Source organism: Tachysurus vachellii, chromosome 24 (genome assembly GCF_030014155.1).
Source record: "Tachysurus vachellii isolate PV-2020 chromosome 24, HZAU_Pvac_v1, whole genome shotgun sequence".
Classification (NCBI taxonomy): Eukaryota; Metazoa; Chordata; class Actinopteri; order Siluriformes; family Bagridae; genus Tachysurus; species Tachysurus vachellii.
The window spans coordinates 5,692,956-5,710,455 of NC_083483.1; the positions used below are offsets into that span (position 1 = coordinate 5,692,956).

Genomic DNA, 17,500 nt, shown 5'->3' on the forward strand with positions numbered 1-17,500 from the left:
AAGCGAAGCTCTAGCCAACTGTATGTGATGAGTGATGTACTGCATATTCGCCTCAACACAGCAAGCTATACAGTCAGTGTTAGGGCAGGCGAGGACAAAAACCCGATCAAAATGCAGAGATAACAAAAACACGGTTTATTAACAAAAAACGAGAAACATAGACGGGGAAAAAATCACGAAAACTAGGAAAATTACACAACAAAGATAAACACTGAAAATACCAACTGAGCAAACACAAGCAAAAGTAGAGGAAATAAATAGGCACAGTAATAAACGGTCAATTACAAACAGGTGAATAGAGACAAGAACACACGTAACAACACGCTGTTGGGACGCCCCCTAATGTTCTGGTAGAGAATGTCCACAGTTCTGACAGTCGGTGTATATAGATTTAACAAAGTCTGTATGATGAGCTAAAGGACACTTGTCTAGAATGTTATAACTTGTTGAGAAATGATAAGGGCTACTTTATTTACCGTTGATGCTGTAGATTTGCTCTCACATGCTGACACCACAGAAGTGGGCTGTTTTCTCTTAGAAGTTGGAAATTCAGATTCTGAAGTTCTATAAGTCGAATGCAGCATATTCTCAAGCACACAAAAGCCGACTTATTTTCAATCGCATTCAAGCTAGATTTGTATCTGTGTGTCTCAGTTTCTCCTAACTGTGCTGAGCGTTTTGATATGTCACATGTCCATGTTATGGTCATTTTTTGATTATGCATACTTTGGGGTCGGGGCTGCACGTGACGTCATCAGAATACCCGTGAGGCATTTCCCCCTCATCGTGCTGAGGGGTTTTACTGCACTGTAGACCTTTAATGTCAGACATCTGTAATGAGAATAATAATGTTGTTGTAGTAGTTTTTTTTTGACAGCTCTTGCTTGTGCTGAATATATTCATATCCATAATTGGACAGGTGGATAAAATGTAATCTGCTAACTAGCTAGCTGATATTCTACAAACACACACCTGCGCTATGACTACAGTCCTGTCTGGATTTGATGAAAAAAAAAAAAAACTAGATTTGTAAAGTTCGTCGTGACAAACTTTGATGTTGGCTTTGACGGTGCAAGTGTTCGCAAAGGCCGGTGCTTTTTGGATTCGAGTGGACATTAGGGACAGTGTTACTTTTGGAGGCAAGTGGACAGAAAGATAGGGTGCCAAAACATTTGGAGGCAAGTGGAGACGAGCATGTGACGTCATCCGAATACTCCTGAGGAAGTTCCCCTCATTGGGCTGAGTGTTTTGATATGTCACATGCCCATGTTGTGCAAAATTTTTTATTTTCACGTGACGTCATCTGAATACACGTGAGGAAGTTCCCCTCATTGTTCTGAGTATTTTGATATGTCACATGTCCATGTTGTAAAAAGTTTTTTTATTTTGCATATTTTGGGGGCGGGGCTGTGGCACAACCGAAAGGCCAGTCGGTACACCAATTTAAACCTTTGTTCAGAGTATCACCCTAAAGGAGCTGGTCGAGTTTGGTGTAGATAGTTCGAAAGCTTGCCGAGTCATAAACCTCCAAAGTTTATAATGGGAGTCTATGGGAAAAAAGGCCACTTTGAGACCCGGTACCGGAAGTACCGGTACTCGGATCTATTAGAAAAGTAATAGCAAGAAACTTCAGACCAGGGTCTACAACATATCCGAATTTTGTGCATGTGGCTCGAAAACCCCAGGCCACATTAAATTTTATATATTTTTGTCTAAGCTTAAATAAGAAAACAGAATGTTGGCTTCTACAAAGCTACATAATAAAAACATTATAATATGCATGTAATGAATTAATCCAATTTGCTCAGCAGTGTGAAGTCTGAAAATCTGAAAATATAAATTTTCTGTGGTTAGTCCTGTTGGTGCCAGTCCGATGACCGTCACAGCGTTTTTGTCCTGTGTCTTTTTATGTATTTTTTGTCAGATCGATTCAGTATTCAAAGGACATACGTCTTGATATCAGGAGAACTGTATCGGACGGTTTATCCACAGATTTATTATCTCCTGAAGCGTGCTCTTGAGGTTCTCCAACAGTGTTACAAATATAGCGAGCTAAGCGGGCTGGAGCACTGGTCAGGTTTAGGAGGCGAGGCCTGCGATCTCCGCTCTGGGGAATCTTCCTGTCTAATGTGTACTTAGTTTGTATTAAGATCAACAAACTCCCAAACACAAAAAAGTCTGACTTCAGTTTACTGCTTGACTGAAGCCTGGCTGAACGGCGCTCTGTAGTGGAACGCCAGGATTTCAGAGATACAGTGACCCTGAGAAAAAGAGGAGGTCTGCACTGCTTTGTGTAATCAAGGCTGCTATCCAAAAAGAGTGCTCTGTTTGTAAGAGGTCATTTTTCTCAAATGCAGCCCTTTTTATCTGGATCTCCCCACATTCCACCAGCTTATTAAAAGTACCACGAGATAGGGGAAAATCTTTGTACCTCTGCTTTAGACCCATCTAGAATGCCAAGGCTGTGCCTCTAATGAACTGTGTATGGTCCAAGTAATTCTTACATTTGGACTGAAACTGAACTCAGTGAAGTCTGTAGAAAAACAAGCTGTAAAGACATGGAGCTCTGAAGCACTGCAGAACTACGACAGACAGACGTGTTTAAATCAAATAACCACAGTATGGATGAGGATCAGCTTCTGTCAGGAAAACCGTATTCTGTAGCACTTTGCACCACAAGGTTGTGTCCTCTCAGCCCTCAAATTTGGGCGTGAGTCAAAATACCACCAGGAGGTTTAATAACCAGCCTCCTGATGTCCATCAACTTCAGGAAACACCTTTCCTTTCCCTCATTTTATCTCCTTCCTCCTTAATATTTCCTTAATAATGAGCACCGTAGGGGGTCACAGTGGCTTAGTGGTTAGCACGTTCGCCTCACACCTCCAGGGCCGGGGTTCGATTCCCGCCTCCGCCTTGTGTGTGTGGAGTTTGCATGTTCTCCCCGTGCCTCGGGGGTTTCCTCCGGGTGCTCCGGTTTCCTCCCCGGTCTAAAGACATGCATGGTAGGTTGATTGGCATCTATGGAAAATTGTCCCTAGTGTGTGATTGTGTGAGTGAATGAGAGAGTGTGTGTGTCTGCCCTGCGATGGGTTGGCACTCCGTCCAGGGTGTATCCTGCCTTGATGCCCGATGACGCCTGAGATAGGCACAGGCTCCCCGTGACCCGAGGTAGTTCAGATAAGCGGTAGAAGATGAATGAATGAATGAATGAGCACCGTCACTTCCTTCAAATGGGATCTCAGATCACCATCAGCAAGAAAGATCAGTGAAGGATGTATTTCATATAGCACAGTTCCATCTTCCCCGGGTATATTACTGGTGCTGTTCTTTACCCTCACTTGTTTGGTGTAGCCTCCTGCAGAGAAAAGAGGAGGCTGTAACACACTGTCTGGGCCACTGAGGAAATCAGCTGCAGACTAGCTGGCCTCACTTGAAGTCCTGTACTTCACCAGGACGAAGAGGCCTGGGACAGGAAGAATCATCATCATCATCATTATAATCATCATCATCAGTGACTCCTCCTACTTTGCTAATTACCTGTTTCAAAAACTACCATCAGGAAAGTCATAACGATCCATGAACAGATTCATTCCACTGAAAATGTCTGTTATTAACCTGGTAGCTATCGCTTGTCACTACAATGTTTACCTGCCAGGTACAAGCAATATTCACTAATTGTTTTTATTATTATTATTATTTATTATTTATGTATTTTCCACACACCAAGGTCACATGACTTCAGCTCTTTCTATCTTTATTTCACATCGTGTCCACTGTAATTAATATAAACACGACAAGTAGCAGACTAAGGTTTTTGTTCGGCTTGATAACGTTTAACGTCCCAGACCTGCTCTTTCCAGTTTGGGGCAGTTTTTGTTTATGAAGACGGTTGTTGATGATTTGTTTATTAAGATTGTGTTGGTGATGATGACGGTGATGGAGAAGCAGAGTGTAACGATGTTTGTTTTTGTGGATGTTCACAGTGGACCAAGACGTGAGGTACACAGCCGTCAGTAGCTTCATCTTCCTGCGTTTCTTCGCCCCAGCGATCCTCTCACCCAACCTGTTTCAGCTCAGGCCTCATCATCCAGTGAGTGATTCATTATTAAGACTCTTTTCCGTTCTGTCACCGAGGTGGTGAAATGAACCTCTTCTAGATGTCTGAACAGCCGAGTGACTGCATGCCTTTAAACAATGGATGAAGTCGTACCTCTTCCTGAAACAACTAGCGCTTCTTTCCTCCCAACAGAGTTTTAGGTTGATGGCGTCCTAAGTCTGTGACCTAGTGAAGTAAATGTAAAGGCACAACACAATATACATCACTGACCATGTGATCTGCCAGACTGAGCTGAGAGAAGTTCACCAGACTGAGCTGATTGACTATCACACCGTATTTGAACTGCCATTGTGTCGGTCAGTTCTGTGCTCGAGTCTTCATCAGTAAACGTTTGAAGACTTCAACAGGAAAGAATTGTTAGAAATGTTAAGTCTGTAATGACTCTGACTTGTAATGCCCCTTTTCCACCAAAAAGAACCGGGTGCAGGTTCAGAGCTAGTGCTGGTGCTGGTTCAAAGTTGGTTCCACTGGCGAACCTTCTAAGAACCGGTTTGCCTTTCCATCGGCTAGAGAGCATCACAGAGCCGAGTCTGACGTCACTGTATACGTGTCACGTTTCCCAGCAACTTTAGCGCAGCAGCGGCAAACACAAACACATCAACAATAGCGGATGTTGCTTTACTGTTACTGCTCATGGCTTTGTGAACCTACATTAACACCCAAACGGAGCGAATCCAACATGTACGTGCAGCTCCATGTAATCTGTATAAACGGAGGTTGTAATCGAGAAAGTACATAACGTTATTTTATCATTAATACAGAAAAAATGTAGCCTTAGCATGTAGCTACCTACTATCATGTGTGCTTAAAGTAAAAAAGTATTAAACATTAGTATACTTAAGGTACATTATCAAATGCGCTAACAGTAGCTCCGCCCACAGCCCCTGACACAAGCGGTTCTTAAGTCTAGACCAGCAACGTTTTGGTGCTACTTAAGAACCACTTTTCCTGGTTCAGAGCCGGTGCTTTGGCTGTCGAGAAAGAAAGAACTGGTTCTAAATTAGGCTCTGGCTCCGAACCAGCACTCGAACTGCCTCGGTGGAAAAGGGGCATTAGTTCCTCAGGAGCTCTTGGTTGTTTAATTCCACCTGAATATAAACTTCAGTACAAATGACATTATTTACATTGGCATTATTTTCGGTCCAGCGTCACTAAATGAGGATGAGGTTCACTTCTGAGTCTGGTTCCTCTCAAGGTTTCTTCCTCATATCATCTCAGGGTGTTTTTCCTTGTCACCGTCACCTCAGCCTTGATCATTAGGGAAACATGTTATAAGATAAACAGGAACTTAATCTTAAACTTAACAATTTTTATTCTGTTTCTTTACTTCTGTAAGCTGCTTTGAGATAATGTGAATTGTTAAAAGCGACATACAAATAAACAGAATTGAACTGAAGTAACCTGCATCTGTTTCCAGTGTATAAAAAAGTGGGTGTTTGTTTGAGTTCCTTTTATAACTCTCCTTTACATCCTTCTTGTTTTTCCTTTTAAAGGATCCTTGTACATCACGGACTTTGACTCTCATCTCCAAAACCATCCAGACCCTGGGAAGCCTTGCCAAGTCAAAATCGGTAAGTTAGTGGATTAAAGTTTATGGCTTTGGAAACAGTAATAATTGAAATTCTATTTTTTATTATCTTAAAACAGAAAATAGTTTGATGTCAGGAAATTGTGAATCTGCATCTTGGCATTAGCAAAGCTATCTGTAGCCAGGAGGCAAGGGATTAAAATGGCTCTGCTGTCTGGGGGGGTGGGATGTTATACTCTCTTTCCTGTTAGTCCTGGTGACACCAAAGCCAATCATCAGTTTGTGACTACATGAGCAACAGTTTAAAAAGGGCAGAGTTTGGCTTTTCACGTGTTTTAGAGGTCACACAGGTTTACAACACCTGGTTGAAAACCTGGTCTTCTTGGTGGAAACTGGCAAGACAAAACTTGGGCAGAAATAACTGCTGCTTCTTAAAGCTTGCTAGTTAACTGAACAGTTGACTGTGTATTCATGCAGACTCCAACATCATTGTCCAGTCAGGTTAGAAATATATCTCTTTGAAATTAGACATATGGGTGATAATGATCTCAACTTTTCTCACTATTCTCCAGGGCAACTTTAAAGAGTCTTATATGGCTGCGTTTTACGATTACTTCAACGAGCAGAAGTATGCAGATGCTGTGAAAAACGTGAGTTTGCTGATTTTTGTGGAGTCTTCAGGAACAGGTTCACCTGCCACCATTACATTTACACTTCCAGCGTTGTTAGATGGACTTATCCAGAGCTACTTACATTCATCTCCTTTTTTAGGGTTCTATTGAAAACAGAGATGGAGAGAGAGGAAAAAGAGAGGGAGAGAGGAGACAGAGGTGGGAGGGAGAAAAAAGGAGAGAGGGAATATATAGAGGAGAAAAAAGAGAAAGGAGGGATAGAGAGGAGACAGAGGGAAAGATAGGAGACAGAGAGAGAAGGAGGGAGATAGAGGAGACAGAAAGAGGGACAGAAAGAGGGGGTAGAGGAGACAGAAAGAGAGAGGGAGGGATAGAGGAGACAGGGAGGGATAGAGGAGACAGAAAGGTAGGGAGAGAGGGATGGATAGAGGGGGAGGGGAAGAGTAGACAGAGAGAAGGTGGGAGAGGAGACAGAGGAAGGTATAGAGGAGACAGAAAGAGAGATAGAGACAGAGAGAGAAGGAGGGAGATAGAGGAGATAGAGGAGGGAGGAGAGGGAGGGAGGAGAGAGGAGGTATAGAGGGGACAGAAAGAGGGGGTAGAGGAGACAGAAAGAGAGAGCGAGGGATAGAGGAGATGGGGGTAGAGGAGACAGAGGAAGGTATAGAGGAGACAGAAAGAGAGATAGGAGACAGAGAGAGAAGGAGGGAGATAGAGGAGACAGAAGAGGGAGGGAGGAGAGAGGAGGTATAGAGGGGACAGAAAGAGGGACAGAAAGAGGGGGTAGAGGAGACAGAAAGAGAGAGTGAGGGATAGAGGAGATGGGGTAGAGGAGACAAAGAGAGAGGGAGTGGTGCCATGTGTCAAACAAATGTAAAAGTTGCTGTTGGTGTCACTGCACTTTCTTTCTATCCTTGTCTCTTATTATTATTCTACCGTCATATCTAATGCTTCCTTTTCACTACATGTCGTGTGCTTGTGCGCAGTTCCTCGATCTGATCTCGTCGTCTGGGAGATGGGACCAGAAGAGCATTGAGACGCCCATCATGTTAAAAGAAGGGTAAGCAGCAGGCAGCAGTACTGTGCTGTATTAACCATCATCTCGTGAACCGTTGAACCAAATTTAAATTCATGTATATTAAATGCATGTGATTGCACTTTACCTTCAGTATTAAGAGCCGAGCCAATGGAACAGATACAGTACATGTGTGTGTGTGTGTGTGTGTGTGTGTGTGTGTATCTCTGATCTGTCTGTCAAATTCAGGTCCTGGGCCCACAGCTCTTTAGAGATGTGCGTTTTCTCTTCCACCATACAAAATCTAGTCTCATGTAATTAACTGAAGAGTTGAATCATGCTTGATAAATGAGGTGTAATATTAAAGTCTGCAGTGCTGTGACTCTCTAGGACCGGGGTCTGACTCCTCTGGCCTTTAAGACACATTCAGGTGTCTTTTTTCTTGTATTTCTCTGCTGGGCACAGGAGCGTTAAACTGACTAATAAGAGGGTTGATGGGAAGGGTTCTTGCAGGTAAGCTGCACCCGATTGGCCGCACCTCTGACCCTCACCGCCCTTTCCACTTCCCTGATACGTGTAAATTGTATAGACAATTATCAGGGAAGTGTCGAACCTAATAATACGCCAAAGTAAATGCAGACAGAAGCTCCTGCCATTTTTCTTTTGTGTTGTGTGTTGTGGCCAAAGATATTATCAGAAGAAGAGACGTCCTGGCAGTGTTTTCAGTCGTACAGTCTCTGGATCAAACAGAGCAAAAAATTATGCTCCAGCTACTGTGGGCGTGAATACCCCAGAAAATGAAAACGGGGTCTGAGTGGATTTAGTTTTCATTCCGTGCAGCTGGTTTTATGGGAACAGTAACTACCATCCAGGAGGCCATCAAATCTTGTGCAGCACATAGGACAGAGATCATCACCAGGTGGACCTCAGTCTGGATCCAACGTATGAAAACGTACGAATTATCTAAATTCTCTATAGTCTATAGAACCAGCACTGCTTCTGTAGCAGATCCTCTGCTGTGGCTTTGTCCAGTCACACACATTTCTGTAAATTATTTAACTGAAGGAAGCGCATCAGACCAGAGAAACCCGGCACAGAGTTAAACACATTAAACTCATCCTCTATCCTCTGGTTAGTAAACTGGCTACATCGATTATTGATTGTTTTAAATGTTTAAATGCAAATCAAGGATCAAGTCAAGAAGCATTTATGGTTATATTTTTATATACGGTGCAGTACACAGTGAAGGTTCCTCCAGGACCATGAGGCTACATTTAAAAAAACAGCACAGAACTAAGTAGAGTTACACAGTGATACTGCATGTGTACAAACAGTGCAAGACAAAAAAAAACAAAACTGTAAGTAAAGATGCTGCAGATGTAAACATGAAAGACAGAGAATCGCGCTGTTTTTAGGCAGAGGCAAATCATTCTGTGAACTTATTTGCTTCTACAAATCTCTAGCACAGAGTTTTATGTAGCTGAAACTTCACATAGTTTAGTTTAATGCCCCCAACAACATAATGCACTAGGAAGCTGTTTCCAGCAGGATTTATAGCTGTTCTGAATAGAACCGTTTTTTAAATCATAAATATTAGTCTGAACCTTTAGAATTATTTTTAATATATAATGTCTACTTAAGGGGGCACGGTGGCTTAGTGGTTAGCACGTTCGCCTCACACCTCCAGGGTCGGGGTTCGATTCCCGCCTCCACCTTGTGTGTGTGGAGTTTGCATGTTCTCCCCGTGCCTCGGGGGTTTCCTCCGGGTACTCTGGTTTCCTCCCCTGGTCCAAAGACATGCATGGTAGGTTGATTGGCATCTCTGGAAAATTGTCCCTAGTGTGTGATTGCGTGAGTGAATGAGAGTGTGTGTGTGCCCTGCGATGGGTTGGCACTCCATCCAGGGTGTATCCTGCCTTGATGCCCGATGACGCCTGAGATAGGCACAGGCTCCCCGTGACCCGAGGTAGTTCGGATAAGCGGTAGAAGATGAATGAATGAATGAATGTCTACTTATGAAAAGATTTGTATCTTGTACGATGAGGTCACTAAAGTTTGACATCACCGGTAAGAGGGCTTTCGTAACAATAGTCAACAGCGAGTCAGCACTGTGGCAGAGACAACGCTACTCTCCATCCTCACCGTGGCTTTATCCATGTCTACCAGCATTCTGATCGGCTTCCATCATTCAATCCTCAAGCTCAAACTGCTCAGTTGTCTCATCTTTTGATAATGTCTCTGGTTGTGGCCTCTCAGTGTTCTTCGATAGCACCACCTCCCCATGGTTGTCATAGAGGCTGGACATGGCATGGTCCGAGCACAGACGTGTTCTACAAATTAGTTAGAATGAAGTCTGTGAGTCTGTTTAGCTACAGCGTGCAATAAAAAAGTTGCGGCCCGTGTACCATTTCAGTGTGCTTGAAATTCACACAGTCATGTACTTTAATATGTGGTATTTTTGTCATCGCTGCTTTTCAGTCATTCAGTAAGCATCAAAGTGACGACTCTAGGCGTAAGATTTGTCGGAATCAGGTTTAAAAAGCATGTCAAAAGACAACAGTAAATAAAATTGACCTGCGAGTAATGCTTGTGTTGGAGAAATAAATCTGTTCGTATTATTTAACACACACCGTGCTTAATGTGTGCTCTTCTTTATCTTTGTTCTCTTTGTTCTTCTTTCCCTTCATACCTTTGCTGATGGGCAGGTTTATGATCAAAAGAGCACAAGGGAGGAAACGGTTCGGCATGAAGAACTTTAAGAAGAGATGGTTCCGGCTCACTAATCACGAGTTCACGTACCATAAAACCAAAGGTAACACAGATGTTACTCTGTGATCGTGTTAGACCTTTGTATTCATCTCAGTTACAGCTCTATGGTGTCGGTTGTTATGCATATCATCCGATATACTTCATCTGATATATGTTCGCATGAAGTGTTTGTATTTACTGTTTGTGTTGACTTTGGTGTGAAGGTGAAGGAGCTTTGTGTAGAATCCCTATTGAGAACATCTTGGCTGTGGAGAGATTAGAGGAGGAGTCTTTCAAGATGAAGAACGTAAGAGACAACGTTACACACACAAACATGCACAGAATGGAAATAAACTTCAGTACTTTGATTTTCTGACTGCAAGTCTGATATAAAATGTGTCAGGCTTTCAGCGTGAGACGTGTTTTTAGCTTTTGCTCCTAGTAGACAAGGTAAAAACAGAAATACTTATGAATAATCACAAATTCTTAAAGCCCTGAGTGTCTACTGTCACATGAGATTTATATTATATTGTGGAGTGACATAATAAAGAAATTGGGATGTGGTAGCTCAGTGGATAAGGTGTTCGACTACGGATCGGAAGGTCATTGGTTTGAATCCCAGGTCCACCAAGTTGCCACAGCAGGGCCCCTGAGCAAGGCCCTTAACCTTCAATTGCTCAGGTGTATAAACTGAAATAAAAATGTAAGTCACTCCGGATAAGAGTGTCTGCTAAATGCTGTAAATGTAAATTCAACAAAACTAGAGGAATTTCCATTTTTTGGTAGAAGGAGCTCTTAAGAATTCGACTGAGTCTGTGAGCTGATTTGTCCATCCAGTCGATGCATGAATTAGCCATTAGAAAAATAAAATAAAGTTTGTTCCACAGACAACACGACTCTCTGACCTTTCTGTTCGCTCTCCAGATGTTCCAGGTGATCCAGCCAGAGCGGGCGCTGTACATTCAGGCCAACAACTGCGTAGAGGCACGGGACTGGATCGACATCCTGACTAAAGTCAGCCAGTGTAACGGCAAGCGCCTGAGCACCTACCATCCTTCAGCCTACCTCAACGGACACTGGCTATGCTGCAAACAGGCCATAGACTCTGCTTCAGGCTGCACCCCCTGCACTGGGTTAGTCAAATAATGCTAATGCTAATAAAGGCCTTTAATATTAATATCTGCATACAATCTGGGAAATGTAAATATATTACAAGACTCAAGGCTCAAGGGAACTGATTCTCCACAGTGGAGTCGACCAGTAGGCATTTTATATAAACACTTTATCTTCTTTCCACCCACCTGTTAAATGTTATAGGAGTTTAATGATACACTCTGGTTACAGTTCAGTTCATGATACTGACTTCACAATTCATTCAGTTTGATTCTAAAAAAAAAAACTCAATCCAGAGCAAAATGATCGCTAAAAACATAAGAAGGTCCGTAGAAGCACCCGAGGCATCAGTTTAACTGGAAAAAGAGCTCCAAATTCGACTGAAATGCACCACTTCATCAACTTCTTCCGAAAACTACTGAAGAACTCGTTTCAGCTGTTCTAACGTGATTGTATTAACAAATAATGTGTGAATGTTGCTCCAGAATTATCTTTATATTTAAACTCTAAATGATTAACAGCATACTGATCTCAGTGGTGCATATCAGCATATTTCCATGATGAGCCATTACACCCCTAGTATATTAGGTATATATATAAATATATATACCTCACAGGGGGGCACGGTGGCTTAGTGGTTAGCACGTTCGCCTCACACCTCCAGGGTCGGGGTTCGATTCCCGCCACCTTGTGTGTGTGGCGTTTGCATGTTGCATGTTTCCTCCGGGTACTCCGGTTTCCTCCCCCGGTCCAAAAGACATGCATGTCCAAAGATATGCATGGTAGGTTGATTGGCATCTCTGGAAAAATATTGTCCCTAGTGTGTGATTGCGTGAGTGAATGAGTGTGTGTGTGTGCCCTGCGATGGGTTGGCACTCCATCCAGGGTGTATCTTGCCTTGATGCCCGATGAGATAGGCACAGGCTCCCCGTGACCCGAGGTAGTTCGGATAAGCGGTAGAAGATGAATGAATGAATGAATATATACCTCACACTTCGTTATTGTGCTAATGGACTGTTTACACAAATGGACGTTATTGCACTAATGGACTATTACACAAACTATGCTCACTTGCACACTTGCTCTCTTTTTTTACATTGCTGCTCACCATTGCCCTATCATTGTATATATCTACCTGATTTCTGTTTATAGTAACAGCAATATATTATACTAATAGCCATATATTTAGTTTATAGCACATACCATTCTGTAAATTTCAGTTTATACTACTAGCCATCTGCATTATATTCATAGTACATATATATATTCACCTGTATATTATATTCATAGTACATATTTATCTGTGTATTATGTTCATAGCACATATATATTCACCTGTATATTATATTCATAGTACACACACATCTGTAAATTACTGTTTATAGCAATAGCCAAATATTTTGTTACATCCTTCTGTAAATTTCAGTTATAATTATAGCCTGTATATTTGTATATTATGTTCACACACACATCTGTAAATCACTTCATATTACCATTTTATTTAAAGGTGCCCTGCCACACGTATTTCATTACTTTTGTGGTAATGTCTGAAGTTTACCATGGACTCTGTAACTTTTTTTTGTGGAAATAATGCCTTGGTTACCTTGTTTCAAGCCATTCTAGTGTGGTATAGAAAGCCTGCAGGAAGACTCAGCTCGATTTGCACCAGTTCTCATGAATATTCAAATGAGCTATGCTGCTTGGCTCCGATTGGCTAACCGCTAGGATATGAGAGCATGACTATTCATTCACCCAGCGCAATAAGTAGCCTAGTCTAGAGGAAATTTGTTTACAATCACCTTGAATTGAGGCAGAACGGCTTCTTCACAAGCCCGTTGACGTTCAGCCATCCTTGCTGTATAGGAAACTAACTGAGCTACACGAATTCTGGGGAGAGCTCATGAATAGTAATGAGCTCAGTCACTCTGACGTCAGAGTGACCAGCTTTTCAAGCTGACCTGATTTCTCCCCTTATTTCTTTTAAGTGGCTAGAACTGACCGGGGAGGTAACAGTGCGTTATCAAATTGACGACACAACACAAACACATATGGACCTGATACATATCAAAAAATACAAGTAAAAACGGTTTTGTGTGGAAGGGCACCTTTAACTTATTTAAATATTAAATATATTTATATATATATAAAAACTGTATATCCTGAACTTGCTGCTATTGCACTCGAAACTGCATTTCTTTGCCTTGTACTGTGTAATGACAATAAAGTTGAATCTAATCTAATCTAATCTAATATATACATTTAATGAAAGCAGCTGAAATGTTAGAATCAGTACTGATGTGTTACTGTGTCGTTACTCTGGGTTTATGCAGTGGCCTGCCTGCAAACATTCAACTTGACATAGACGGGGACAGAGAGACCGAGCGCATCTACTCACTGTTCAGCACCTACATGTCCAAACTCGTCAAAATGCAAGGTGTGTATGGCTGTGTGTTTTCATGTTGTCTATACATATATTATATAGTACCGGTGTACGGTGAAGGTGCTCTGAGTAACCTGTGGCTGTGTCTCATCATCTCAGAGGCGTGCGGAAGTAAATCTGTGTATGACGGACCCGAACAGGAAGAGTACTCCAGCTTTGTCATAGACGACCCACAGGAGACCTACAAGATCCTTAAGCAAATCGTCTCAGCTGTGCAAACGCTGGAGCAGCAGCATGCACAGTACAAGCGAGAAAAGTTCAGGAAGACCAAGTATGGTAGCCAGTGAGTACCATTTTAGATATTTCCTAAGAAGCTATATTATACAAATAAACTTGAATTGAATTAAAGCTGAAGATTTCGTGATGTCTTTGGGTTCCACACTTCAGGCGTTAACTCCAAAAGGTTTGCTTCAACATAATAATAAAAATCAAGATCAAAGTTTGCATATCTTGGAAGAATTTGTATGATTTTTAAAAGAAAACATGAGTGAGAAGGCAAAAAAAATAAATTTCTAGTTCTTATAAAACTCTAGTTAATATGTTAGCCGTAACAGATTGCGCTAGAGGCACAGTCATCAAACAAAACATATCCATTAAGAAAAGGAAACAGTTCCTGTTCAAGAGTTTGCATACCTTTAGTTCTTAATATGGTGTATTGCCCACTTTAGTATCAACATGTAGTCTTTTGTAATCATTGTGCATGAGGTCCTTAATTCTCTCAGGTGGTGAAGCTGCCCAATCTTCTTGGCAAAAATGCCTCCAGTTCCTGTAAATGTTTTGGTTGTCTTGCACAAACTGCACGTTTGACATCTCCCCAAAGTGGCTCGATGACATAGAGGTCAGGAGACTGTGACGGCCACCAGAACCTTCACCTTTTTATGTTGTAGCCATTTTAGGGTCAACCTTGCCTTACGCTTTGGATCATCATCATGTTGTAACATCCGAGAGCATCCGATGTGCCGCTTTCGTGCTGTAGAATGCAAAATGTCTGCCACTATTGTCTGCATTCATCCTGGCATCAATTTATCCTAACTCCTCTGTGCTACTGGAGCTCACACAGCCCCAAAACATCAGAGATCCACCACCATGCTTTAGAGTGTGGATGGTGTACTTTTCACCATAGGCCTTGTTGACTCCTCTCCAAACATAGCGTTTATGGTTGTGACTATAAAGATCAGTTTTGGTCTCATCACTCCAAAAGCTCCAGAAGCTGTGAGGCTTGTCTAGGTAATGTCTGGTGTACTGAAGGTGAGCCTTTTTGTGGCATGGGAGCAGTAACGGCTTTCTCCTGGCAACTCCACCATGCAGGTCATTTGTGTTCAAGTACCTCCTTATTGCGCTTCTTGGAACACCAACAACACTTTTTCCAGAGCAACCTGTATTTCTCTCGAAGTTGTTTGTGAAATTTTCTTTGCATCCCGAACAATTCTTCTGGCAGTAGTGGGTGAAATCTTTCTTGGTCTACTGACAGTGTCTTAGTATCAACAGAATCTTATATTTTCCGCCTCTTTATCAGAGTTTGAACAGTACTGACTTGCATTTTCAAGTGTTGAGATATCTTTTTATAACCTTTTCCTGCTTTATAAAGTTCAACCTCCTTTATTACGCAGGTCCATTGGCAGTTCTTTTGTCTTACCCATGGTACGGTATACAGCCAAGTCAGTGTATCACCTCATGAGCTGAGAAACTCACTGACTATTAATGCATCAACACTTCACTTTAAATGACCATTTAAACCTCTGTGTGTCAACCTGTGTGTTTATAATATGTTCAAAGATTCCAGGATATGTAAACTATTGATCAGGGTTGTTAAGGTGAATTCGGTTACTACGTTAATACAACTATGTGATAATAAATGACTTCACGTGACCGCTATCCTTAAATAAGAAAAAAATCTTTTGCATTATCAGTCATATTTTCTGAATAAATGGCAAAGTTTACCAATTTCTTTCAGGGTACACAAACTTTTAAGCACAACTGTATATATAACCTGATATATTTGTTTGTTTCTTTGTACAGGGAGCATCCAATTGGCGACAAGAGCTTCCAGTGCTATATCCGCCAACAGTCAGAGAGCTCCACCTACTCGATCTGACCCTGCCCATTACCACAATGCCCTTCTCTCTGCAACTAATAACACGGCAATGCCTGTTACATCACAGGAACAATGAGTCGTGATCATTGACCGAGAAAGGAGCGTGAGATTAAGCTAAAAGTAATCTCACTCAAATTCCTTCTTTTGTAGGTCCTACAAACCCAATCAACAGCTTTCCACAGAACTGTGTGCACTTTAATCGTCACACCTGCCCCGCTGACGATGAAGCTCTGCCTCATGGCAAATTTTCACTGAGGGACTTTGTTTTTAGGTCTTGAGAATTTTATTGTAGCTCTTCTAAGTCTTCAGGACCAAACTGCAGGTTTGAGAACCCTCTGCTTTTCACTTTTATGCGCATTGGTGCATGCCTGTTAATGAGAGCCTCCTGGCCAATCCCAGCTCAGAAGAGTTAGAATCTACCAACTTTATCTTTAGGATGCACGGAAACATAATCATCAGCATTTCTTAATGCATGGTAGCATTTTTACCTCTGGCAAAATAGCTTTAGCCAAAGTAACACACAACGAGTAGGTACTTAATTCTTCTGAACTGGGATGTCGACTGAAAGGACCTATCTGAATCAGATGTTAACTGTAACTGCTTTTTTTTTTCATTATTATAATGGCATTGTTTTATTATAATGACATCTGTCTTAGATGAACTATGTCATAATGAAAAGTGTTTATTTTTTTTTCCTGCACCTTATCCACATCCAGACTTGTTACAGTATTGTTACACGCTTTTGAGAACGTTCCTTATGATCCCCAGCCAAATATAACAGCAACTGAAGGATTAGAGCAGATTGGGAAACAGATTTAGTGATATCATTTTCTCAAAATATCTACAAAACCTGAACTGGGCATAGACACTATCTTGACCTGGCATCTGGCATGATACTAAAACTCGTTACTCAGACTCCAATTTAAAGCCAGTACCTTTTATACAGTACATTGTTCTATTTTTTTCTTTTTTTAAAAACGAAAAAAAAAGAAAGAAGAAAAAATCCAATCATTTTAATGTTTTAATTTGATTTAATCTAATTAGTCAGTTTAAATAAACAGCTTTTAACAGGTCCCTTTTGCCAGTAATACCAATGCCAGACATTTGTGGTCTTTTGTACTTTTGTTGTGTTTTATGTACTGTAAATAATGCATTTGTAACCTGTGTCTTGTACTGAGAATTATTTCCCTCTGAGATCTGTGTGTGTGTGCGTGTGTGTGTGTGTGAGACTGAGAATTGAAGGATGCGTGAGGGAGAGATTTCTTATCTTAATTATTATGTTCTATTTTAACAAACACTTTCTCCCAACACTTCTAAATGTAACATAACTAGTGTTGTTTAAACCAGCACACTTTTGTGTATTACAGAAATTTGTGTAAGTTACAGAAATGTACTAATGGCCCAATTTCTTTACTATAGTTCATCCATTGGTGCATGCTTAGTGTGAATATATTGTTTTAATATAAGCCAGACGATTTTTGCTACCCACTCCAAAAAAGGTTCAGTATTTATTTTTATATCACAATATAACATTTTTTTGGGTGAGAGTATTTGAGTACAAAAGATCTCCATACACAGAGTATGAAAGATGCAATAATTTCCTGATCAGTTATTTTATGAATATCTGATCAGTTACAAATTAATAATCGAGAACTCGTGTTAGCTTCGGATCAATGCTCCTCACAGCGATACCTTAAAAAGGGGAGAACGGTGTATTTTGCATAATTCTATAAAGAGTATTAATACAAATCTGTGATGTGTAGAGGTTGATGTAAAATGAATGATGAAAATGTAGATGCAAAAAAAAAAAAA

At 41.2% G+C, this 17,500-nt stretch overlaps 1 protein-coding gene across 1 annotated transcript in view; it reads left to right on the forward strand.

Annotated features, from left to right (window-relative positions):
- rasa3 (RAS p21 protein activator 3) overlaps positions 1-16,848 on the forward strand; it is a 72,587-nt gene extending 55,739 nt beyond the window's left edge. Inside the window, exons 15-24 of the mRNA XM_060860244.1 lie at positions 3,984-4,090; positions 5,611-5,688; positions 6,218-6,295; positions 7,264-7,337; positions 9,998-10,104; positions 10,265-10,347; positions 10,965-11,173; positions 13,484-13,587; positions 13,693-13,876; positions 15,613-16,848. Coding sequence (XP_060716227.1) covers positions 3,984-4,090; positions 5,611-5,688; positions 6,218-6,295; positions 7,264-7,337; positions 9,998-10,104; positions 10,265-10,347; positions 10,965-11,173; positions 13,484-13,587; positions 13,693-13,876; positions 15,613-15,688 — 1,100 coding nt within the window. The 3' untranslated portion in view covers positions 15,689-16,848. The remainder of the gene's footprint in view (positions 1-3,983; positions 4,091-5,610; positions 5,689-6,217; positions 6,296-7,263; positions 7,338-9,997; positions 10,105-10,264; positions 10,348-10,964; positions 11,174-13,483; positions 13,588-13,692; positions 13,877-15,612) is intronic.
- Positions 16,849-17,500: the final 652 nt, after the last annotated feature.